Raw genomic sequence first — 26438 nt, 5'->3', positions numbered from 1 at the left:
CTTTTTCCTTGATATGTTAAGAGGGAAAAAAGACAGATCTTGGCAAGCCAAGGAAAAGATAATCGATTAAAACTTTTGCTTAAAAAGAAACACATAGCGGGAGGCAGATCTTAAGTTTTATTACATCCTTCCCTCCTCGTCCAAATCTCCAACACAGGAGGTTTTTAAGACAGCCATTTGTCCGGAATGGTATCGGGTCTTCTGCTTGGCAAGGGGTTGGATTATAAAACCCCGAAGTTGCCTTTTAACTCCGTTATTTTATTTTTCGTTTTGCAAAGAGTTATGAAACGGAGGTTGGGGGAACCGCGGCGGCGGCCAGGAAAAAATAGCATTTTCGGGAAAGGGGCGCCTTATTCTCTCCCCCCCCCCATGCATTTGAGCGCGGGGCAAGTGGTGGGGCAGCCCGGGGGGGGGGGCTCTCGGTCAAGAGACCAATCAAAAAAGGCATTGACAAATGCCCTCCTGCCAAGGGAAGGAAAGGCGTGCGGCTTTTTTTTCCCCCGGTCACGGCGGCTCCCGACAGAGAAGGCCGGAAATTGCCCTGTCGGGAGCTCAAGCGCGTGGTACCCGTTGCTTTTGACCACGGCTTGCTGGCTGGCTTGCTTGCTTGCTTAAGATCGTGTTTCACTTTCGGGCAAGTAAGTAAGCTTTCGCTTTCCAACGCAAATAATAGTGAGGTTGTGTAGCAGAACAGCGTCCTGTTTGCAGGAATCCCTCCTCTTGCGGTACATTGCCTGGCCTTTCGGCAGAGGACAAAAAAAACGCCAGGTTCTCCCCCCACCCCTCCTCTCCGCTCTTGGGCTGGGGAAGGGCTGGTCCTGGGATCCTCCTTCCTCCGCCTGCGACCCGGGTGGTTTTCTTTGGCTCGGCTTCCCTCGCGTGTATGCCGCCCCCGGGGGGGAAGTATGGTAGAAATTCTCCCCCTCCCCCTCTGCTCGTAGAGTGAGAGCAGAGCCATTGCATGCCAGAAATAATCGCTTTTAATTGGACACCTGATGACCCAGCTTGGGAAACAGGTGAGAAAATACAGTAATGGGTAAAGCGAACCGTCTCAGGGTTAATTAAGGAGAGAGCAAAGTCCCTCGCGGCTTTCTGGAAAAAAATAATAATAACCAGACCGATGACTGAAATGAAGGCCCTTGTCAGGGGCATTTTCTTTGTTTCATTTGTTAGATTGCTTTCTTGGCTTTCCTGCAGGAGCTCAAAAGTAGTTCCAGTTTTGCCTCCAAAACACACTATCTTCTAACCCCTAAGTTGCACTGAGAGGCCAGTCTAAAATCACACAATGGCTCTCCAAGGCTAAGAATCAAGTTGATTTGAGTTTTTCCCAAGTCTGGTTCACCCTTTCAGCATTAAACTACACCTGCTCTTTGGAAGGAAGGTCGGTGGGTCACTTGCGGGATTCATGCATAGTTACCCCTAGTCAAGCATGTTTTATATAGTCAGGTTTATATGTTTGCAAGACAACTCAGAACCAAAATCTAATTTCACTGGTTATGTTCACAGAACAGAATTGGTGAAACGCAGTTGGCTCATTTCTGGTCCAATCTGGTCATTTTCTCATAGATTTTGCTACTTGCTTCAAAAAGCTGAAGATAAGGTTATCAACTGCAGAACTATTCCTAATTCAATAGGGAAAGGAGGTTAAAAGCAGTCAGAAACTTGGGAGGAGGGGACTGCGTCCTCTTCAGAATCAAAATATTGCAGAAAGAAAAATTAGAACACAATCACACTTGGTTTTAGGAGAGACCACCTCAGCAAGTAGAGGGGTATTGAGGTTAAGGGGAATTGCAGAAGAGTAGAAATTTCTGAAAAACAAGATATTCTAAACCATTCTCCACTTCTTTTGAGTGAAGAATTGTACACTCCAGTCACAAGAAAAAAAATGGGACAGCTTAAGAAACCATTGTAGACCAAAGGAAATTTCAGCTGAGCTAAGAGTTTTAAGGAAGGAAACATCTATAGGGAATAATGAGCATTATCCTCAGGGAAGCACACAAGCAAGTAGCTGGTATCACCAGAAAGAAAGTTAGGCTGATGCTGAAAAGGAGTTTAGTTTCAACTAGTGAAGAACAGCAATTGGGGTTTGCGACCATGTCAGCTGAAAAGTAGAACCAAAGGAGTGCACTTCCTGTTCATTGAAGAGGGGATAGTAGCAAGTGGTAAGAGGAGGGTCAATTTGTAAGTAGGGTCAATTTGTATAGACTGAATTCCAGAAGACTAAAAAGCCTAGGAACAAAGAAGTGGTTGTAAGAAGGCTATTTCTTTTCTTTTCCATTCCACCCAGTGTATTTCAGTTCTTCTAGTTTACCATCTATATTCATAAATGAGCAAATCTAGAGCAAATCTAATTTAGAGGAGCAAATCCAATTTAGAGGAGCAAATCCTCTAATATATCTGGCATGCCCTGATAAACCTGCTCCTCTTGCAATTCAGTTGATAGGTCTTTAAATTGAATAATTAAAGCTAATTAATTTCAGTCTTTACCTTTCATATAGAGTTGAAAGACTGCTATATGTGACTGCCTACTATGTTTACCTTGACTACAATTTGTTAATTTCTTGATTAGCTCTAGCTTTCTGGCATGCTTTTAAAAGCATCCTTGAGCATCTGCATAAAATTGGCATAGCTGTCCATCACAGGATTATTATTGTCTACCAGAGTAATTGTCCATTTGACAGCTTATAAATCAAGAGTCCAAGGATAATGTGGAATGCATGGAAATTTCAGTTATCCTCACTTAAATGTGTAGTCTACACACTAAAGGATAAAAATAACAAATTTATTTGGGGATCCTCCATATTTGTTTGGTAACAATCTCTCGTAACAAGAAACATGTTGGATGGGAAAGAATAGCCATAGCTAGTTTCAAACTTTGACCCAGTTGCTGACATTAGCCAATTATTGATCTGTACACCAATAATTTAGTGCTGCAGTTCAGTGTTGAACTGTTGCATTGATGACTTGTTCAGCAGTCAGTGATCTTCCCAGAGGGCTTTAGTCAAGCCACTGCCATGGCTTCAGTCAAGCACATGATAAAACATGGCCTTATAAGCATTGTTGATATGAGTGTTAGACTCATGGCAGTAAGTTTATCAAAAGCATCGTTCTCTTTTAATCATCTTTTAACAGGATTTATTACAGGGGAAAGAAATTTTATTACAGAAAATGTCTACAACTAGATTGCTTTCTTTTTAAGAAGCCAGTTTATTTTTTGCGTTTATTAGGACATCAGTTCCTTTCCAATGTCCCAATGTTGAACCAATGGGCTGGTTGTGTGTTTTTCACGCAATTGAGGAATGTGCAGGTATCTACAAATGTTTTCCCACCTGGTCTGCCCACTCCCCGAATACTGCTCACCTGTGAATACACCATTACAAAAACTATGATTCGGTTTATTAGGCAACTGATTTGTGACTACAGGTAGTCATCAACTTATGACCATAATTGAGCCCAAAATTTATGCTGGCAACTGAGAAGTTTGTTAAGTGAGTTTTGCCTTTTACTTTTCTTGTCACCTCTGTTACACTGCAGCTGTTAAATTAGTAACACGGTGGTTTAGTGAATCTGGTTGCCTCATTGACTTTGTCAGAAGGTCACAACTGTCATAAATGTGAGCCAGTTGTCAAGCATCCGAATGTAAATCACGTGGCCGTGGGGATGTTACAATGGTTGTAAGTGTGAAAAAATGGTCATAAGTCACTTTTGTTCAGTGATGTTGTGACTTCAAAAGGTCACTAAATGAACTGTTGGAAGTCAAGGACTACCTGTATTTAGAAAGGAATATGCTACATGGCAGGAGCCATCATTGCATTGCCAGAAGCAGGTAATTGTCAAACTGAACTTATTTTCTTTTTTTGAAAGAGCTGAGAGTTTAATTGGCTGTGATAATGTAATGGACATAATGTACCTAACTTTCAGCAAAATATATGACAGTGTTTCTTAACATTTATAGAGAAGATAACAAAATGTGGGCTGGACTGTGTTCCCATTAATTGGATACAGTGGTGGTTGAACACTTGCGGCCACAAGCTGGAAGGCGGTAATGAGCAGCATACTGCAAGAATCCATTCTAGGCCATCTTCTGTTTGGGTGAATGATTAGAAAAAATTATGAGATTTGTAAATTTGGGAGTAAATGAAGGAACAGTACACCCACGTTACGCCTGTCCTCCGCGAGCTGCACTGGCTACCAATTGGTCTTCGGATGCAATTCAAGGTGTTGGTTATTACCTTTAAAGCCCTACATGGCTCAGGGCCAGCGTACCTGTGAGACCGGCTTCTGCTACATACCTCCCAGCGGCTGGTGAGATCACACAGATTGGGCCTCCTTCAGATGCCGTCAGCCAAACAATGTCGGCTGGCGGCTCCCCAGAGGAGAGCCTTCTCTGTGGCTGCTCTGACCCTTTGGAATGAGCTACCCCCAGAGATCCGGACCTTACCCACTGTCATGGCCTTCAGAAAAGCTATTAAAATCTGGCTATTCCGGCAGGCCTAGGGCTGTTGACCTCACTGTTGAGGTCCAGTCCCAATCAGAACGAATGCATGTGTTGTGATTTTAAATCTGTCTTTTTTTATTTTTATTATTTCTTTTCCTCTTCTTTTTGTAAGCCGCCCGGAGTCCTTCGGGATTGGGCGGCCTATAAATTTTATTAATAAATAAATAATAAATAAACAGTAAATACCTTAGAGGATATATTCAACATTTGAGAAGATTTTGACAAGCTAGTCAGTGGACAGGAAAAATATTAAGAAAGTATATCCTAATAATTGTCCTTGGAGAATGTGAAAGACCCTTTATCACCGATTGATCTCATGGTCAATTCAGCAATCAAACTTTTTAAAAACTTGATTCTTTTGTTCCCTGGCTAGTTTGGTCAGCCCTGTGTTTGCTTCTCTTCACTTTAAACAATGCTCTGGATTTAAACAACGAAACAGACTTCCAAATAATATTTATTTTCTGCTTCTGTCATCATGGTTTGGTGCCAGAAAACTGGAAAATTTATTCAAGGAGAAAGCAGGAAGTATGTGCTTTGCTATATATACAGGTTGAGTAATATCTCTGCAGATTACTGTTGCTGAACTGTATGAATATTTATTATGGACTATGATTCTGATCACTAAGAGTTGTTTGTAAAGCTTTCTTCTTCTAGGATTTGTAAAGAAAGCTTTAAAAACTGTTTTAACAGTAAAGAGGAAAATGTAAAAATAAATGCAATATTGGGCTGAGAAATTCTACTACTGCAGAGGTTTGACTTAATTTTGAGCTTTTTAAAAATAATTTCTGGAAGAGTTAACAAAAATTCTGTACAGATAATTTTCTTTTAATTTTCATAGTCACAAGCTTTTTTTAAAAGTAGCTAAAACACCAAGTGCCACGTTTCATCGTTGTAGGATTGCTTGTTATACCAGCAATGTTTTGACTATAACTAATAATTAGTAGTGAAAAAGTGGTAAATATTTACATTTTATATTTGTCTGTATTGTAACTATATTGCAAAATAGTCCACTTGCTAACTGTTGTTTGTGAAACTGATAATGACCTGCTTGGTGAACAAACAGGCTCAAGTAGGTTTCTAGCAGTGCAATAATTTCAGGGATGTTTAAAATGTGTTACGATCACATTTACAAACATGTCAATGTACTACAGAAGAATTATCTTTAGTATTGAAGAATGGACACATTTCTGGCTGAGGGTATACTGTGGCCAAAGTTGACATGTCCTAGGCTAGTGATGGCAAACCTTTTGTGGCTTGCGTGCCAAAAGTGGGGGGGGAGTGCAGGGGGGTCGTGCACAGTGTGCCACATGCATAATGTTATGCGCACGACCAGCGCTCCCCCCCCATTTTTGGCGTGCTTTTTTCGCCCTCCCCAGGCTCCAGAGGCTTTATAGCAGACTGGAGAGGGCGAAAACAGCTTTCCTCGCTTTCCTGGAGACCCTCCGGAGGCTTCAGGAGCACGAAAAACCAGTCCTATGGGCAAACCAGAAGTTCAGGAACAGATTTCCAGTTTGCTCATAGGGCTGGTTTTAGCCCTCCGAGCCTTCAGAGCCGAGGTGGTGCAGTGGTTAAATGCAGCACTGCAGGCTACTTCAGCTGACTGCAGTTCTGCAGTTCGGCTGTTCAAATCTCACTGGCTCAGGGTTGACTCAGCCTTCCATCCTTCTGAGATGGGTAAAATGAGGACCCAGACTGTGGGGGCGATATGCTGGCTCTGTAAACCGCTTAGAGAGGGCTGAAAGCCCTATGAAGCGGTATATAAGTCTAACTGCTATTGCTAACTGCTATTGCTTCCCTGAAGGCTCCGGAGGGCAAAAAATGACTCTACGAGCAATCCGGAAGTGACTTCCGGTTTGCTTGTACACTCCTAAACTTCCAGTTTGCCCATAGGACTGGTTGTTCGTGCTCCGGATGCTTCAAGGAAGCCTCCAGAGGGCAAAAAATGGCCTCAAAAGAAGGCTGAAGCCTTGCGTGCCCTGATAAATGGCTATGCATGCCACTTGTGGCACGCGTGCCATAGGTTTGCCATCACAGTCCTAGGCAGTGTGTGACTTTAAATGTGAGTGTGCCCCTTATTTCTTTTTCATATGGTAATAAAGGTAATAAAGTTGTTCATAATAAGTCCCAGGTTATGTGTGGTATGGTTTCACATTATGTGAAATTCTTGACACAAAGACACACTTTCTTGGGCAAAGTTAGGCAAAGTGAATAGGACAATGATTAGTAATGTTATCTGGAATTATTTTGACCTTGAGAAACTGAGGATGTTCCCTGTATGTAATAAGTGCATTGCCATCTGTGCAACACTTACATAGCTTATTCAAGTAGCCAATGGGATGTGCTAGTAGTGGGATTTGGAAATTGATGAACATCTCTGGGAGAATGTTATTCGGAAAGAAGCAGTGGACTCTCTGTTGTAGAGGCCATCTCTCAATTCAAGTATATTAACTCTCAGTGTCTCCAGCTTTTTCTTTGTGGTAAAGATCGTTGAGAAAGTGATAGCAACCAAGAACAACAGAAGAAGTAAATTCTTTGTAATTAATTATTTTGAGTTTCAGTCCCGATGTGGGATAAAAAAGACATTGATTGCTCTAGGGATTACCTTCATCAGGACTTGGATGTGGGGAGAGTATCCCTCTTAGTCTTATTAGACCCTTATGTATTGTTCAAAATCTTCCAAAATAGTGTTTCTCTTGCATGGTTTAGATGTACTTTCATCCTTAGTTTAGTTCCTAGTTTAGTTTATCATTAGTTTAGTCCCAGAGTGGGCAGGTTCTAGTCAGTAGTAGTAGTAATAGTAGTAGTAGTAGTAACAGTAGTGAGATAAAAGATTCGATTCAAAGGTGATTCACAGAACTTGGTCCAAATATTATTTAACGTCTGCACGAAACTAATGGGAGAGATCATCCTTTGATCTGGTGTCAAGTATCACCAGTATGCTGATTATACTCATGTTTACATCACAACCCCAAATCAAGCTGGAGGTACTTTAATAGTCTTGAACTGGATCTTTGAGGGACTTTAGAGAAGAAAGAATGTGAAGGCCTCCTTGTCAGTAGTGCTATCTACTCTTTGAGCAGGAGCTGAGAATTCAAAAGACCCAAGATTGTATATCACTGTTGAGAGGAGAAGTGTGGTCCCATCCACAAAAAAAAAATGGACAATTGTCAGGTCTAGGGAGCCCTAATACGGTGTTTTTCAACCTTTTTTGTGCAAAGGCACACTTTTTTCATGAAAAAAATCACGAGGCACACCACCATTAGAAAATGTTAAAAAAAATTAACTCTGTGCCTATATTCAATATAGGCAGGTGTTTTTCCCACGGCACACCTTACACTATGTCACGGCACACTAGTGTGCCGCGGCACAGTGGTTGAAAAACACTGCCCTAATAAACACAACCATTTGGTCTTGGTAGATTTGAGCTAGAGTTGGGTCCTACGCATCCAGGTTCACATAGCATCCAGATATGGTGACAGAACCGCAACATTTTGGTGTCTAAGCTTTGGGGAGGGCATTGCTTATTTTACTCTAAATGGGTTTTAATTGTACTAATTGAGATGTTTACTATGTTGCTTTTATATTGAGTTATATTATTACAGTATATACCCGTGATGGTTGACCTTTTTGGCACCAAGGGACGAAACTGGAGTGCATGCAAGCTGGAACCCGGAAGAGAGCAGCTGGCAGGTGCGCATACGTGCGGGGCCCTGCTGATATTCTGGTCTTTGTGCGAAGACCAGCTGGCTGGCACACATGTGCGTGCCAGAACCCAGAAGAAAGCAGCTGGCTGGCGCACATGTGCATGATGAAACCCGGAAGAGCAGTTGGTGATGGCGTGCATGTCCACAGAGAGGGCTCTATGTGTCATCTCTGACATACATGTCGTAGGTTCGCCATCACGGGTATATACTATCCAGAATGGTCTGGGTGGTACAGATTTTTTTAAATAAATGACTGGTTAACTAAATACATGTTCTAGGCAACATTACCAAATTTTTATCAATTTCAAATTGTACACTTACGTTAAGAATTTGCTGTAGAGCTGTGCAGGTGTGAGGCTGTCTAAATCAGGTATCTTTTACAAAGAGACCACCTCCTGCCAATTACCTCCCTGCGACCAATTAGATCACATAGATTAGGCCTCCTCCGAGTTCCATCTGCCAGTCAGTGCCGACTGGCAACTACGCGGAGGAGAGCCTTTTCAGTAGTAGCTCCGACCCTTTGGAACGATCTCCCCGTGGAGATTCGTACCCTCACCACCGTCCAGACCTTCCGCACAGCCCTTAAGACCTGGCTAGCCCGTCAGGCCTGGGGACAAAGATAACTGTCCCCACCCGAATGATGAATGAATGTTGCTTACTATTTTACTTCTTTGTATTGTTGTGTCTATTGTCTGTATACCCCCCCCCCCCCCTTATTTTATGTAAGCCGCCCTGAGTCCCCTCAGGGAAAAGGGCGGCCTATAAGCATTAATAAATACCAAATACCAAATACCAAATATTTCCCTGTTTTCCAGAAGCCTAGTCAAAATGCAAAGTGAGAACCCGGGACCAGTAAATTACTATGTTGGAATTGATGTTGGCACATCAAGTGTCCGTGCGGCTTTGGTGGACCAGTTTGGCACAGTAGTGGCTTATGCAGACCATCCAATTCAAATTTGGGCACCACAACCTGACTATTATGAACAATCCTCTGATGACATCTGGGCAGCTTGTTGTATCGTCACAAAGGTAGGGACATAATGTGAATGAATGACTGTTGTATGCTACATGCTTTGAGGAATCATATCTAATTATCTGAAAGAAGTTGGCTGACTTTTCAAATGATTGCAATGTGGCATCTCTTCACTGTTAAGTTCACAAAATTTTGTCTTTTTTGTTTATGTTTGTCTGTATGATAGCCATGTTTTAAAGACTAACAGAAGCTTCTGACAAAATATGTCTTTCGTCAATTATAGCTGCATTCTTTTTCTCACTTTCAATGTCTTATCTCTTATGTTGTTGGCAGGGTTTTAATTTCCTTTCAATATACATAAAAAATTCTATTAAAAACAGCATAGATGTTATTGGTTTGGATATACTTTATTGGGCAATTTATTCATTAATTAATTTGCAAGGTGGGGCACATGGAGAGGTTTAATCTTTTTCTAACTCATGGCAGTTTTGAAATATGTTGGATTTCTATTGCAAAATTTATACCTTGAAGTTATATTTTTTTCATCCAATAAGGCAGAAAAAATACCAAATTCTTATTTAAATTTTTTAAAGTGATTCTATATGTCTGAGCATATGATCAGATAAAAGCATGCATAAATTTTCCTCAAGATGATTAAGAAGCATTCATATGTTTGTATCTTGTGTATACACATTGTAATGGAAAAGTAACCTGAAAATTAAATAATGAATGCAAAATAAAAGGTTATTATTCTGTTCTGGCTCCTTTTCTTTAATATGGATACTATGGGCTGAAGTAATAATGGATATTGGGGACATTGAGGTGTTTTAAACATCTGAAAAAGATGTGGACCCAAACCAGCCGATGTTCTGAGGTTGACTTTTTAAATATGCATGAGATACTTATAATTTGTGGATGGACAGTTCATTGTTTTCTTGGTATTGATCAGTCTTTTTAAACATTCATGAGCCATGCTATTGAGTGAGTGTCCTAAGAGGGTTGAGGCCAGAACAATTGTTATGTGAATAATGAAATAAGAGTAGAGAGCTTCTCTTCGTCACATATTCCCTCTCTTTTCCTATTTAAGATTAAATATATTGCTATTACACTCTAGTAATCTGATTTACAAAGTGTATAAAAGGTAAGAGTGATTCTAACTGACATTATTGAAAAGAAAATTTTCACTGGCACTAATATTTGTTTTTCTATTTGTCTTTTAATTGGCGGGGGGGGGGGGGTTGGCTTCTTGATCCTCATTGTTGACACAGTGAGCCAGTTGCCGATTTCCTTCATCTGTTCTCCTTCAGCTCTTTGGGCCTAATATTATGGCTTTCAGAGAACTGGAACCTTTTAAAATGTAGTTGGATGCATTTTAAGTGTAACCGAAGGACACTGATGGACCATTAGTTTTCTTGTAGAGTTTTTCCTCATCTGGAGAACCTTAAAGGGCTGATATCAGTCGTGCAAGTCTCCATTCCTCCATTCCTCCTTATATCCTAAATAGTCTCTTCTGATATTACCAAACCTTAAGAAATAGGTCTGCCAAGTTTGTTTCTGTAAGGGCTTTTGAATATTTCCCTCAAGGCCCACTCTGGGATTCTCTGTATCAGAAAAGTGTTTGATACTTGGAACATCTATTGTCACTCAGATTAGATGAATGTTTCTTAAACTGGGTTCTAAATTTGTTGTTGTTTTCAGATCAGTTCAATTCCATCAGGTAAATGAACACTACATCCATAACAATTTATATTAACAGATCTCTCCTCAGATCTCACAGTGAAACAGTTGGGAAAATCATTGTGAGAACACTTTTGGTTGAGCTCTCATCAAATCAATGAGCTTTTTAGTAAGAAAACATCGTGGAAGTTCTTCCTTCAGTTTAATTTTTCTGAAAGTGGATTTTTGACAATCACAATAATCAACCTGTTATACTGGAAGTTACATATAAAGGTAAAGGTTCCCCTTGCACATATGTCTGGTTGTTCCTGACTCTAGGGGGTGGTGCTCATCTCCATTTCAAAGCATAAGAGCCAGCGCTGTCCGCAGACATTTCCATAGTCAGGTGGCTGGCATGACTAACCACCCAACGCGCATGGAGCGCTGTTACCTTCCCACCTATTTTTCTACTTGCTTTTTTTCATGCTTTTGTACTGCTAGGTTGGCAGAAGCTGAGATCACTCCGTTAGGCGGCACTAGGGATTCGAACCACCGAACTGCTGACCTTTCTGATTGACAAGATCAGCGTCTGAGCCACTGAGCCACCGTGTCCCTTCCTGAAGTTACATAGACCATTTGATTAATAGTTTTGTTCCCATTATTGACCAATATACCAATATATGCAAGCTCATATATCTCCATTATAATATATAATCAGTTAGATATAAAGGAAAATACACTTATTTTGTGGTCTTGGATTCTAGCTTTCTGTGGATTTAAAGAAGAATGAATTAGTCAACAATGATTAAAGTAACCAACAATCCAAACTGATACAGTTATTGTTATTAGTAATTTAGAAAATCATGTAGTGTCAGGGTTTATACTCTCTATGTACAGTGCTGTGTATGTTCAGATTCGAAGGAATTTAATTTGAACTTCAGCTTTATACATTGTTAGCTGTTTTGTGTGCCTCAATGAATAGAAAAGTGAGCTATGTATTTATTTAGTTTTTTTCCACAGAAAATTACGCAAGGAATAAATATTTCCCAGATTCGAGGGCTTGGCTTTGATGCTACCTGCTCCCTTGTTGTTTTGGATAGCAATTTTCATCCTTTGGCAGTCAACTCTGAAGGTAAAATCTTCAAATAATGACTAAATTTGCAATAATAAAATGATAATTTAAAAATAAAATCTGGGCAATAATAATATAGCCAGTATAAATTCAATTATAAATTGGGCTGATAGTGAATTATCCACTTTTCAGATAGATGTAATTAAAATATTTGTATTTAAGTGTATAGGATTTTCATATATTTTTATGGAAGGAAATTTATTATCAAGTTTTATCTAAAGTAAAAAGTTAAGTGAACTAGAAAGTGAAAGTGTGAATGCAAAGAGGGGGTTTGGCTCAATCAGAAAGAGATAAACATTTCTTTATAGGATGAGGGCTGCAGTAAGAAGGCAGAGTCTTTATTTTGGGGATTTGAGACATTTTTTGACAGTATCTTCATTCTTATCTCCTTAAAAAAATGGACGGTTCATCATTTTGGATCTCCAGCAAATTGCAAAGAATTAAAAGGAAAAAAAAATATTTGGACCCGACAAATTTTGCCTCCCTGTACTGCGCACAGCCTCCTCCTCAAGGACTGGACTGCCATAAGCCCCCTGGGGTGGCACGCTGCCCTGGCCACTGAGTGAGACTCAGTGAGGACCTTTGCCAGGCAAGCAGGAGGAGAGGGCACAAGCCTCCTGGAGGCAAGCCCTGCCGCAGAGGCTCTACAGGCGCAGGAGCGCTCCTCTGCTTCCCTCAAGGGTTGAGCGACAAACCGCGGCTTGTTAAAATGCCCCGGAGGGCCTGCACTGGCAGCGATCACCAGAGAATAAGGTGAGAGCCGGAGAGGCTCAGAAAGAGTTGCGGGAGGCAGAGAAAGGTGCGCGAGAGAGCCTCCAGCGGCAGCGGAAACCACATGGCAGCCTACAAAGGCACAAGCCATTTCCATGTGCTCCAGCAAAGAGGAGCTTTTTGAATTTGGAGCCGGGGGCCATTTTGAAACCATGTGGTCCAAGATGGTGGCCCCCAGCAGCTCAGAGGAGGTCGGCAGGAGCCGAGCTCTCAGCCCTGCAGCAACAACCACCGGAGGCTCTGAGGAGCCCTTAAAAAGGTTAGAGACCATCACAGAGGCATTAGCCAAGGGCGGGGGAGGCAAGCAAAGGCCAAAAGGAGGCATATTTCCATCAAGGGGGCTAAAGAGGCAGGCTGTGGATCAATCCCTCCCTCTCCAAGCCTAGCTCCAAGTATGAAAGGCAGAGGCATCTGCCATAAGGCCAGCAGCAGGAAGACAACCCCCCCCCCCACGGGGCCTGGAAACTGAGGAAAGATTACCATGTTTCTCTTCATCTGGCAGGACGGCAGCAGGGGACCCCTCCCTTCAGGTGAGGATTCCCTTCGGCTTTGTCATCCTGTGTTCCGGCAACCTTGCTATCACGATTTATGCAAGCCCTATTCGATCCTTTTCTGAGTGCCTGACTAGCCAGAGAAGCCCAGACAGGGCAACGAAGTTCAGATATTTGTTGAGGTTTCCCCTTTAAGGAAAAACTTCCCCTTTAAGGAAGAAAAAGAAGGGGGGGCAAGAAGGCTCTCAGCAATCTGCTGTTAACAGCAGGAGGCCACGGGGGAGAGCGCCAGCCCTTAGTAGCACAAGCTGTTTTTTCAAAGTCCTGAGGGCAGGGCTATTGTATTTGCCCCGCAGAGCCATTTGGAAAGAAGGGGGAGAAGAGACCCCACGTGGCCCAAGATGGTGGCCCCCTGCAGCTGGGAGGACACAGGCAGAAATCAAGTCCTTGTTTCTAAAGCCGGCAGTCCCATTGGAGGGACAGAAGAGCCTCCAATCAGAGATTACCCCTGAAGGCCCATCCAAGGGTGGGGCGACTAGGCAAAGAGCAAAATACAATGCAATACAATACTATACAATACAATAGCAGAGTTGGAAGGGACCTTGGAGGTCTTCTAGTCCAACCCCCTGCCTAGGCAGGAAACCCTATACCATTTCAGACAAATGGCTATCCAACATCTTCTTAGAGACTTCCAGTGTTGGGGCATTCACAACTTCTGGAGGCAACTTTTGTTCCACTGATTAATTGTTCTAACTGTTAGGAAATTTCTCCTCAGTTCTAAGTTGCTTCTCTCCTTGATTAGTTTCCACCCATTGCGTCTTGTTCTACACTCAAGTGCCTTGGAGATAAATTTGACTCCCTCTTCTTTGTGGCAACCCCTGAGATATTGGAACACTGCTTTCATGTCTCCCCTAGTCCTTCTTTCTATTAAACTAGACATACCCAGTTCCTGCAACTGTTCTTCATATGTTTTAGCCTCCAGTCCCCTAATCATCTTTGTTGCTCTTCTCTGCACTCTTTCTAGAGTCTCCACATCCTTTCTACATTGTGGTGACCAAAACTGAATGCAGTATTTCAAGTGTGGCCTTACCAAGTGATATTAAAACTTCATGTGATCTTGATTCTATTCCTCTGTTTATGCAGCCTAGAACGGTGTTGGCCTTTTTGGCAGCTGCTGCACACAGCTGACTCATATTTAAAGGGTTGTCCACTAGGACTCCAAGATCCCTTTCACAGTTACTACTGTTGAGCAAGGCATACCGTACCTGTGCATTTCGTTTTTGTTTCCTAAATGTAGAACCTTACTCCTTTGAATTTCATTTTATTAGATAGTGCCCAATGTTCAAGTGTATCAAGATCCTTCTGTATCTTTAGCCTGTATTCTGGGGTGTTGGCTATTCCTGCCAGCTTGGGATCATCTGCAAATTTGATGAGTTCCCCCACCGATCAGCATTTAACAAACAGAGTGCTAACAGTTATTCTGGCTCCAGCTTATGGCCGCTTGAGGTAACAGCATCCAACCACATTTGCAGTAGTACTTAAAGAAACAGTACTACTATCATGGCTTACATATTGCTAATCCAACTGTTAGCTTACATACCTAACACCCTCATCCAAATCATTGATGATGTTGAAGAGTACTGGGCCCAAAACAGAGCCTTGGGGTACTCCACTGCATACTTCCCTCCATGTAGATGCAGTTCCATTGAGGACTACACGTTGAGTGTAGTTGGTCAACCAGTTACAAATCCATCTGGTGTGATGCTGTCTAACCCACATTCTTCTACTTTATCTAGTAGTAGCTTATGGTCTACCTTATCAAAGGACTTACTGAAGTCCAAGTAAACTATATCGACGGCATTCCTCAAAGAATGCAACAAGATTAGTCTGGCATGATCTGTTTTTGACAAACCCATGTTGGCTTTTGATCTGTTTTTCTCCCTTTTCTGAAGATGGGAACCACATCAGCAATCCTCTGGTAGTTCCCCGGTGCTCCAGGATCTCTGAAAGATATAGTTCAGTTGTTCGGAGATCTCATCTGCCAGTTCCTTCAGATCCCTGGGGTGTAATCCATCCGGTCCTGGTGATTGGAACTTGTCTAGGGTAGACAGGTGCTCACTTACCATTTTCTTCCTTATTTCAACTTGTGTTCCTAAACTGATTTTTGTGGTGCTGTGTTTGACAGGTTGGACTGTTTTATCCCTTTGTGTAAAGACAGATGCCAAACGTGAGTTAAATAGTTCTGCTTTCCCCCTGCTGCTTGTCACCTTCTGGCCACTTTCTCCTAGCAATGGACCAATTGTTCCCTTAACTTTTCTCGTTTTTTACATGTTGGAAGATACCTTTTTTGTTATTTTTTTACCTTTGTGGTCAGCCTTTCTTTATTGTGAGCCTTAGCTTCCCTCACTTCATCTTTACATGCACTCTAGTGGCTGACCAGTGAACTGCATCTGCGTCTACATTCATGAAAATTTCTGAGCTAATCCTAGTCATAGAATCATAGCACACTTCTAGCCAGGGAAAAAGGGTCAGACAGGCCGGTCCCCATTTCAGAACCCACCACAAACTCAGAATGGGATGTCTGACTATGAGAAATCGCAGAAGCACCTCAGATAGCCAATAGTCAGACCGAGGTGGACAATTCGGAGCGGAAGCTGCAGGCAGCAATCTTCAAGGAGCTGGCAGAGTTCTTCAGATGCCAGGAGGTCGACTTATTCGCCATTCCCCCCAACGCTCAGCTCCCGAGGTTCTTCTCCAGGTACCAGACACGGGGGGCAGAAGGGGCGGATGCTCTGTGAAGCCCCTGGCCCAGGGGGCTCCTGTATTCCTTTCCGCCCTTACCCCTGATTCCCAGGGTCATACGGAAAATCCTTTGGGAGGGGGCGGAAGTGGTTCTGTTGGCCCCTCACTGGCCCTGGAGGCCATGGTTTGCAGACCTCCAGTCGCTTTCAGTGGAGAGGCGCTGGAGAATCCCCCAGGAGAGGATATCCCTCAGCCAGGGGTTGCGGGAGCACCCAGACCCTCAATGGCTCCAGTTGACCGCTTGGCGCTTGAGCGGAGCATCCTGAGAAAAGACCTCTTCTCCGCCAAGGTGATACAGACTATCCAGGCCCCCCGCAGACCCTCCATGGAGCGCATTTACGACTCTACATGGTGGGCCTTTTCCATAGGGTGTAACTTCCGGGGGCACGATCCACTCCAGGCCACGGTGCCACAAGTTCTGGACTTCCTCCAAGCGGGCCTGGACAGAGGGTTAGCTCCCAACACGATTAGGAGACAGGTTTCAGCCATCTCATCAGTTCTCTGTGTGGCAGGAACCTGAGTTGGACTCACCACCCCATGGTCAGGCAATCCCTCAAGGGGGGCTTCCAATCTCAAACCACCCACGGTACATAGATACCCTTCCTGGGACTTACACAGGGTATTGGGCGCTCTAATACAGTGTTTTTCAACCTTTTTCTGCAAAGGCACACTTTTTTCATGAAAAAAATCACGAGGCACACCACCATTAGAAAATGTTAAAAAAATTTAACTCTGTGCCTATATTGACTATAGGCAGGTGTTTTTCCCACAGCACACCTTACACTATGTCACGGCACACTAGTGTGCCGCGGCACAGTGGTTGAAAAACACTGCTCTAATAGATGCTTTTGAGCCTTTACGAACGGTTTCTCTTAAGTTCCTGACTCTTAAGGTGACTTTCCTGGTGGCCATCACATCCGCCAGGTGGATATCCGAGCTGCAAGTGCTGTCCACCAGGGAGGATCTCTGTGTGTTCCACCAAGACAGAATGGTGTTACGGTTGGATCTGTCTTTCATCCCCAAGATGTGCTCTTGTTTCCATTGAGCACAGGAACTGATCTTGCCCAACTTCTGTCCAGATCCTTCTCACCCGTTAGAGAAGTGGCACACTCTGGACGTAAGGAGGGCTCTGAGGATCTACCTCAGGAGAACCAGGCCAAGCAGGAAATCCGAAGCCCTGTTTGTCTCCTTCCAACCAGGGTCTCTAGGAAACAAGGTAACTTCCACCACCATAGGCAGTGGTTGCGAACCTGCATTGCCACTGCTTACCAATCACAGGGTTTGCAGACACCAAGTCATGTCACAGCTCATTCCACCTCCATGGCCTGGGTCACGCAGGCCTCCTTGGCCGAAATCTGCAGGGCAGCCACATGGGCTTCCCCCTCACCCTTTGTTAGGAACTATAAATTGGGCTCTTTTGCCTCGGCAGAAGCCTCGTTTGGCTACAGGGTGTCACAGGCGGTCCACAGGGCACGGGCCACGCCTCACCAGGCATGAGTTGTGGGCATGTTACCTCAGGGGTCTCCTTCCCTAGGGACGTGTAGGTTTTGGTACGTCCCAGTCTGGATACTCCTTCCCCCTCACTATGGAGAAAGGGCATTGGTACTTACCTGATACGCCTCTTCTCATAGTGGGGGGAGGAGTAGCCAGCCCCTTCCTGACAGTGTTTTGTGACTAAGCCTTATGTTCGCAGTGGTTCTCCTCCTATCTCTCGGACAGGTCGCAGTCGGTGTTGGTGGGGGTCAGAGATCGTCCCTGAGGCCCCTAACTTATGGGGTGCCGCAGGGGTTGGTCCTATCCCCCCTACTATTTAACATTTACATGAAACCGCTGGGCGAGATCATCCGAAGGCACGGGATAAAATATCACCAATATGCGGACGATACACAGTTGTATCTGTCCGCCCCGTGCCAACTCAATGAAGCGGTAGACGTGATGAACCGGGGTCTCGAGGCCGTTAAAGACTGCATGAGAGCAAACAAGCTGATACTCAACCCAGACAAGACCGAGTGGCTGTTGTGTTTTCCTCCCAAAAATTTGACCAACATACCATCACTCAGGCTGGGGGGACAAAACTTACACCCCTCAGGAAGGGCCCGCAACTTGGGAGTCCTTCTGGACCCACAGCTGACTTTTGACCACCATCTCTCAGCTGTGACCAGGGGGGCATTTGCCCAGGTTCGCCTGGTGCGCCAGTTGCGGCCCTACCTGAATCGGGAGGCCCTCACAACAGTCACTCGAGCCCTTGTGATCTCCAGGCTGGAATACTGTAATGTGCTCTACATGGGGCTGCCCTTGAAGAGCATCCGGAGACTCCAGCTAGTCCAGAATGCGGCCGCGCGAGTGATCGTGGGCGCACCACGGTTCGCCCACATAACACCGATCCTCCGCGAGCTGTGCTGGCTACCTGTCGATCTCCGGGTGCACTTCAAGGTCCTACTCACCACCTATAAAGCGCTCCATGGTAGTGGATCTGGCTATTTGAGAGACCGCCTTCTGCCAATTACCTCCCTGCGTCCCATCAGATCGCATAGAGTTGGCCTCCGTATTCCATCCGCCAGTCAGTGCCGACTGGCGACTACCCGGAGGAGAGCCTTCTCTGTTGTGGCTCCGACACTATGGAACAATCTCCCCGTGGAGATTCGTACCCTCACCACCGTCCAGGCCTTCCGCACAGCCCTCAAGAACTGGCTAGCCCGTCAGGCCTGGGGCTAAGTCTATTTTCGCCCCTCCCGAATGTTGAGTGAATGTTGAGTTTTATTGTTTAATTTAATTTATTTTTGTTCACATTTCTTTTTGCACTGTCCTACACTCCCTTTCCTTTGTGATTGTAAGCCGCCCTGAGTCCCCTCAGGGAAAAGGGCGGCCTATAAATGTTCAATAAATCCAAAATCCAAATCCAAATCGTTGTTTAAAGAATGTTATATAGATATTGATGTTTAAACCAATAAAAGCTAATAAGTGGAATAAGAGTCTGGAGAGAATGGTGCAACGAGTCAGATAGAGTTCTTCGCCAATAACTGGGTAGTACCTGGTGGCCAGGGGGGTGTCCCAAAGAGCTTATCTGACTCAATCCAATCAATGAGAAGACAAGATCAACCCAGTCTGGATATTCCCCCCCCCCTCACTATGAGAAGAGGCCTATCAGGTAAGTACCAACACCCTTTCCCAACTACAGACATGTGAAAAAGTAAACAAATCCATTGATTTTTAAAAACCTTTTCACTATATTGATCATATTCCCACTATTTTTGTTATAAGCCATGATTTAGAGTCTGATTCTGACTCAGAAGCTTTGAATATTGTCTCTGTGTGTGTGTGTATTATCACCAACTTTGAAACAGAACAATTTTTAAGGAAAACAAAAAGAATCACTATGAAGACCTGAATTGCTATAAAAGCACAAGAACTTAAAGAAATTGTTAATGAGGAATGTGGGAAAAAATGCCAAATTTAAAGAAAAAACCAAAAGAAATCAAGCTGGATGTTAGAAAATCCATGAAAATTATCAGGAAGAGAAGAGAACCTGAAGCCAAGAAACACAGAAATCTCAGGAAAGATCTTTTAACAAAGAATTTTAGAAAGCTGTTAGAAGAACAATGAAATCGGTAAAGACATCAAGATGGAGAAAGCCACACACACACACATATACACAAAATAACAAACAAAACAAAAACCAACCCAAGGAATGTCTTCCAAAAGATTTTTGAGCTCAGATGGAGATTCTAACATTGAAGTGATATGCTAAGGGCTGCCAATGGACAAACAGTAACTAATGATAAGAAGTACTGGAACATAACTCTGTTGGTTTAGATGCCATTTTACATCTATTTTCTGTTTAATTATAGCTTTTATAATTGCTAATGCAGTCAGAAGGAAGGCAGAATCTGTACATTTCTTTTGTATAATCAGAAAAAGGGGTGGCTCACCTGTCAAATTTGAATTTTCTTAATTGTAGTTGTGCCCAGTTACAGCAGTCACATGTGACTATTTATGTGATCTGTTTAAACATATTGTAATTATAGGTACGGTGCCTGTTTCTAATGAAAAAAGCATATCTTTGCTATGGATAGTATCTGGAGAGAAGAATGTGTGTACTAAATATTTTAATGGAAACAATGACTGATTTGGTTTTTGTTTTATAAGGAGAACACAAAAGAAACATCATCATGTGGATGGACCATCGTGCAGCTAATCAAGTAAAACGCATCAATGAGACACAGCATAATTTGCTGTCCTTTGTTGGTGGAGTGATGTCAGTTGAAATGCAGCCACCTAAATTGCTATGGATGAAAGAAGTGAGTTCAAGAATTCAATAGGCTTTGCCATTTTTGTCAAGAAAGATTGAATCTTCTAATCTGTATATCAACCGTTCTCAATCTGCTTCTTCCTAATGCTCCAGCCAATATCTCCAGCTGACTTAGTCAATCATTGTTTCTAACCTGGTCTTTTCCTTAGCCTTCTGTGGAAAGCATGTTGGGAAAGGCTGCTTCAAATGTCAAGAGATAATAAAATATAGAAGTATATCTATCAGTAACAACAACATTAAAACAGGAAATTGCAATAATTTTCTAACGGTTCCTGCTTTTTATGTTGGCTGCTTCTAAATATAGTTATGATTCTCAAGATGGTTATTTTTTTTAAATTGGATTAAAATATTTAATATTTTCTCAGTTAGAAGACCTGGCATGTTGTATATTCATCTTTAGAAGACTGAGATCAAGCCTAAACTATTTGATAATGACAGAAAAATACATAGCTAAAAATAAAAGTGTTAATTAATATTCACTAGCTTCTATATATTTTATATCAAGAATGATAGGACTAACATCTCATCCACTTCAGAATTCATACTGTAATTGGAATTTTTAATCATTCTGTTGGTTGTTTGGTCTTCTAAGAAGTAAATTGTACTGCAGAAGCGACATAAAGAAATGTACCTTTCTCCCTTTTCCCAATGATTCTGCTATCATTTTTGGGTGTATAAGGATTTTGTAGTTATTCCTTCCTGCGAGGTGGCAAAACACAAAATTTAGTACATTATAGAAGTGCATATTATGGTGATGGGACCTAGGTGCTACATGCCTGGTATTATATTCAATAACAATATTAATGGGTATCCGCAGATTCTTGCTGCTTGTATGAAAATGACAAAGGATCATTGCATCCTAATGCTGTGAGCTCTACCTCTTTCGAATGTGATATCATAATGCATGTACAAAAGGGGCAGAGCTTACACTGCAACTGTTCACAATACTTAAATTAAACTGACCAATTTGACACAGCTGCAGGCTTTCATAAGGGAACCAATACGTTAGCACTGACTGTATTTTGGGCGCTGAGCAACCAGTCCACATTTACAGAAGTTTGCAGCATCCCGCAGTCACATGACTGCAATTTATAATGTTTTGCAAAAACTTGACATTTACTTTCATCAGAGTGAATAATGGATTAGCTGAAAACCCACCAATTTACTTAACCATTATGCTTCATGTAATGACTGCTGCAAAAAAGGTCAGAAAATTGGTTTGTCATTGGGTTTACCATACATGATTGTAACAACAGACAAGTTTTGGACTACCTGTAATCCCTAAAATTTCCATTTAACTTGACTTGTTTCACCTGTATGAAACAGTCCTTCAACAATACGAAGTCAGTTTGCACATACAGTCACAGTCTAATCCACAGTCAAACTGGCAGTCTGCGGGCTGGATATGGCCCACGCAGGCCATGGCCACCCCAGCTCCGTAAAGGTAAAAAAAAAATCCTGATATGTCACGATGCAGCCCGCAGTGCAGTCAGGTTTGACACCCCTGGTCTAATGTCTTTGTTAATTTACGTTTTTTGAGGTACAGGTTGATACCGAACCTTTTAACATCAACTATCAAATGAAAAGGAAAAAAAAACCCCTACCATTTGAATTGTTTTATAGGTCCCACTTGTCTGGCTTCCATATTTAATCTCAGTGATGTTTTCTGTCTGTTAATAAAGGCCAGTGTAGATTGCTCCCTGCCAGTTTCTAAGATCTGAAGTCTCTTTTCCTGATTCTTAATGTACAGTGGGATTAGTTGGAGCTGCTGAAGGTCAAAAGAGTTAACTGGCAGAAGCTAAGAATTAAAAATTCATATTAATAGGGGTTAATTAGCATTGCTTGAAGATCCTGTTATGATATATGAATTCACTTAATCTGCTTCACACTCAGTGGTATTTGAATAATTTATAAGAGGTTTAGAAAAAAGCTTTGGGTTTCTATACCTGCTACTTAATGGTAACTAGAAACAGTAAAGAGATGAAGTTCAATGTTTGGGCTAGTAGCCTCAAGGAGAAAATTGAATCTTTTCAGCTAGTCCTCAACTTAAAACCATTTATTTAGTGATCAATGTTGCAATAGCACCTAAAAGAATGGTTTATGTTTTTCACACTTATGACTGTTGTAGCATCCCCATGGTCACAAGATCAAAATTTGGATGCTGGTAGTGACCCGGGGTCATGTGATCACCTTTTGCAACCTTCTGACAAGCAAAGTCAATGTGGAAGCCAGATTCACTTTACAATTGTGTTACTAAGTTAACAACTGCAGTGATTCACTTAACTGTAGCAAGAAAGGTTGTAAAATGGGGCAAAATTCATTTAACAACTGGCTTGTTTAGCACCAGATCTTTTGGGTTTAATTGTGGTCATAAATTGAGGATTACCCGTATCTCTTAATTCTGACTTGCTGAGAAAAATCAGCTTATTTCATCCTTTTGTTACCAGAAAAGATGTATTGCCACTTAGCACCATAGTGGAAGAAGAAAGGGAATGGGGCCAACAATTGCTGAATCACAGCCTGGATTAGGCATGACTTAATTTTAAAAATGCTTACCTGTTCTGACCCCCTCCTCCGTCCAGTAACGAAAGCTGAGACACGCTTAATAAGAATGTCCTTTAATAACAAGACCAGATTCTCAGTGGCTGAAAGCCAAGTAAACAAACAGATAAGGACCTTGGCAGCAAGGCCGACAAACCTTGGCAGCAATTCAGACAAACTCTGGCAGCAATTCAGCCTGCCAAGTTTGTTTCTCTTTAGTCAAAGCGTTGACTTCTGCAAGAAGGGCGTGGCACAAGCAGTCTCTTTTATAGTCTGGAGAGGAGCTTAATGACCATCAGCTGAGCGTAATTACCTCCTGTAATTACGTAGTTGTTCTTGATGCCGAGTAGCCCTTCGACGGCGTGCATCCCGGAACAACTCATTGTTGGTTTCTGGATCACTCTCTCTCCTCCCCACTGATCCAAGTCTCAGGCGCCACCTGGTGGCCAACCAGTCTCTCTGCACCCTGCTCGGAGTCGGAACCCTGTCCAGGGTCCTCCACATCCTCCAGGGCCGACTCATAGGGCCCCTTGCGGTTGGAGTCTGGTGGCAGCTCCAACGGCTCCTGCCGGGCCACAACTCTTACCATGCTTCAAATTTAGAACAAAAGAAAAAAAATCAGATGGCAGGGATGAATAGACTCTGGTTTCCATTATTGGTAGTAGAAAGCCACAGCTAAGGTTCTGTAATTCATAGGGATAGCTTTCCTTAGTATTCTAAGCTACAGGATCAGATTGTATTCCTACTAAGAATGTAATAAATAAACTAACAATATCTTTCTGTACATAGTTTGTTTCTTTCCTTTAATTGTGAAAAAACTAATCTATAATTAATTGTTTATTTCCATGGAACTTCATGAGTCTTGTTAGCTAGCTCAATGTCTATCTTTTATTTGTTTATTAAACAGATTCATATAGCTGCCCTACTCTCACAGACATATTTTGTTTGAAAGTAAAGTACATTGTGTGCTCTCACATTTTTTTTAATACAAAGAAAGTATAAGCCTTAAATAAACATGCAGAAATAAGATAATCCCAACAACTCCAAACCACTCATTGATTCATGTAACTCATTGGATGAACAGACTCTGTTTCCTCACACTAAGAATTAAGCAATCTTGTGCTCTCCAGTTTCTTGGACCATATAAAATTAAAGTCTGGAAGTTTTGATTGTCTATTGTTCCTACCACTGCCCCTACCTATCTTAGAATTTGGGTGAACCAAGTTAGAAAACTAGGGTTTCTGCTCTGACTTTTATGCAAAACCAGAAGCGTTCAGTAGGGTTTCTGTTAGAAAAATCATATTGAAGACTATCCTGAGTGATGTCATTGGTAAATGTTTTGCATCTTTCTTTCTCTATGCCCTTGAATTTCAGTTCTATTTATTGCTTGTTGTTATGTTTAATCTTTGGCTGTTGAACTGCATTATACCAAAAAGTATTTGTTGCATTTTCTTTCTATAATGGTGGTGCAATTTAGCCTGTAACATGCTGGATAATTTTTAGGCACCTTCAGTCTGGACTAAATAATTCTGATCGTTTAGATTAGAGAGATTGAATTACTAATTAGACTAGATATGTTTCTAAATTGATTTTAAAAGCTTCATTCGCACTTCATTTATTACATGAAAGGAAAGAGATCTTCCTTCCCATGTTTTTTCCACAGGGTAAAAGGTCAGAGTATAATAGCTTGACAATTAATAATCAAATGCAATTACATGCAATAATTCTTTTTCATCTCACATTGCTGCTTTCTTCATCTTTGAAATGCCTGATATATTTCTGCTATCTTCTTCCTTTTATGTGTAGCTTTTTATGCTTCTCTTTCCCTTTTTCATTAAGTAGACAGAAGCAGTTGCCTCTGGCAGCTTATCTTAAGTACTATAAAAGGGACTGTAAATTATTATTTAATTTATTATAAGTGTTATGGTATTTTTAATCGCAGAAGGGAAGAAGTACTTGTGAGGTGTTTTTTTTTGCTTCAAATACCAAAATAACTACTAGTTTTGGATTTGAGAGAAGAGCATTATGTGCTGCTCTATTTTGGGGAACTAAATGGTTTGGGCTAACCTTGAACTGTTCAGTATGTGTGATTTTTCTTTCCTGGGGATGCATCAGAAATTATTACAATATTTGTGATATATTCCATATTCATATCTGAATAGCCAGGTGTGGTAAACCAACATTTGAAGCCTTTCAGTTTTCTTTTCCCCTATTTGTGCTCTGGGAGTAGGTTGATAATAGTTTAAAATTTATTTTTATATGTGCTAAATAAACAGGTTGATGTTATTTTTTTCTCCCTCTTTCCAATCTGGCTTTATCCTGCAGCCCTTGTGCCTGGCAACTATTTTTAGAATAATGCTGTTTTGCCCACTTCCAGTTACTCTCCTCAACTCCCACTTTCACCCACATTCTCTGTTAAGAATGTGATTTGATTTGTGCTGAACAAATTATTCCTTCTGAAGAGCAGAATTATATAATCATCAAATCTTCCTTCAGCTGTAATTCTACATGCCAACTGCTGCCAATTAAGGAATATTCACTTAGTTGTCCTGATCCTATCCCCATGTTGATGAATCATTTTTTTTTGAGAGGGTGATGAATAAAAAGAAGGTTCCTTGAAAAGCAACTACTATAAACTGAATTAAGTCATTCTGGAGTTATAGTTGCTTGCATTTGCTTCAGATTCAGCATGCTTTTGATAGGAGAGCCAGGTTTCGATTCTTTTTCCAAATGTTCGGATTACTATGTGGCAGATAGAAGCCTAAAGAGGGAGGAATGCCATGATTAAACACTTAGGTAAGGGAAATGATTTTTATGGTCACTACCGATAGTCCTCGATTTAGAACCGTTTGTTTAGTGACTGGTCAAAGTTACAACAGCACTGAAAAAAACAACTTAGGGTCGCTTTTTACACTTATGACTTGCAGCATCCCAATGGTTACGAGATTAAAATTTGGATGCTTGGCAATTGGCATGGTTTGTTTGTTTTTTGAAAAACTTTTATTGTTAAAAGGAAAAAAACAAATGTTGGACATGGTGAAACCGTCTTGGGGATCTCTCTGCCATACAGAGTATAACACAGATCTCTTGTGTGTTCAATACCCATTACTACTTACTAACCATATATACATACTTAACCTCTTCTACATGGTTACAATTACAGTTACATAATGCAGTGTTTTTCAACCACTGTGCCGTGGCACACTAGTGTGCCGTGACATAGTGTAAGGTGTGCTGTGGGAAAAACACTTTATATATAGTCAATATAGGCACAGAGTTAAATTTTTTTAACATTTTCTAATGGTGGTGTGCCTCGGGATTTTTTTCATGAAAAAAGTGTGCCTTTGCACAAAAAAGGTTGAAAAACACTGACATAATGTATTACCTATATTGCCTCTTATTTCAATCTGCATCCTTGTGCTTGTTTGATCCGACTTCCCTTCCTTAAATCCAACCACTGATAAAATCTATCCCAAATCTCATAATACTCTGTCTCTCCTTTATTCTTCAGTTCTATCACATTCTGCACAGTTAAGTATTTTCTTTATTATTTCTCTTTCT

General features: G+C 41.8%; 1 protein-coding gene across 4 annotated transcripts in view; it reads left to right on the top strand.

Annotated features, from left to right (window-relative positions):
• The first annotated feature begins 529 nt into the window (after positions 1 to 529).
• Positions 530 to 26438, top strand: part of FGGY (FGGY carbohydrate kinase domain containing) — a 178245-nt gene continuing 152336 nt past the window's right edge. For 3 of the 4 annotated variants that reach the window (XM_087719589.1, XM_087719588.1, XM_087719587.1), the window contains exons 1-4: positions 530 to 638; positions 9018 to 9231; positions 11852 to 11963; positions 20174 to 20325. In XM_087719589.1, coding sequence (XP_087575715.1) covers positions 9031 to 9231; positions 11852 to 11963; positions 20174 to 20325 — 465 coding nt within the window. In that variant the 5' untranslated portion in view covers positions 530 to 638; positions 9018 to 9030. Of the gene's footprint in view, positions 639 to 9017; positions 9232 to 11851; positions 11964 to 20173; positions 20326 to 26438 lie in introns of those variants that run through there. The other variant, XM_087719590.1, reaches the window with a different exon arrangement.

This window comes from Thamnophis sirtalis, unplaced genomic scaffold, assembly GCF_051295495.1.
Source record: "Thamnophis sirtalis isolate CommonGarterSnake01/CBP01778 unplaced genomic scaffold, rThaSir2_p1.2 scaffold_7, whole genome shotgun sequence".
NCBI classification, from domain to species: domain Eukaryota; kingdom Metazoa; phylum Chordata; class Lepidosauria; order Squamata; family Natricidae; genus Thamnophis; species Thamnophis sirtalis.
This window is presented reverse-complemented; position numbering and strand designations above follow the sequence as displayed.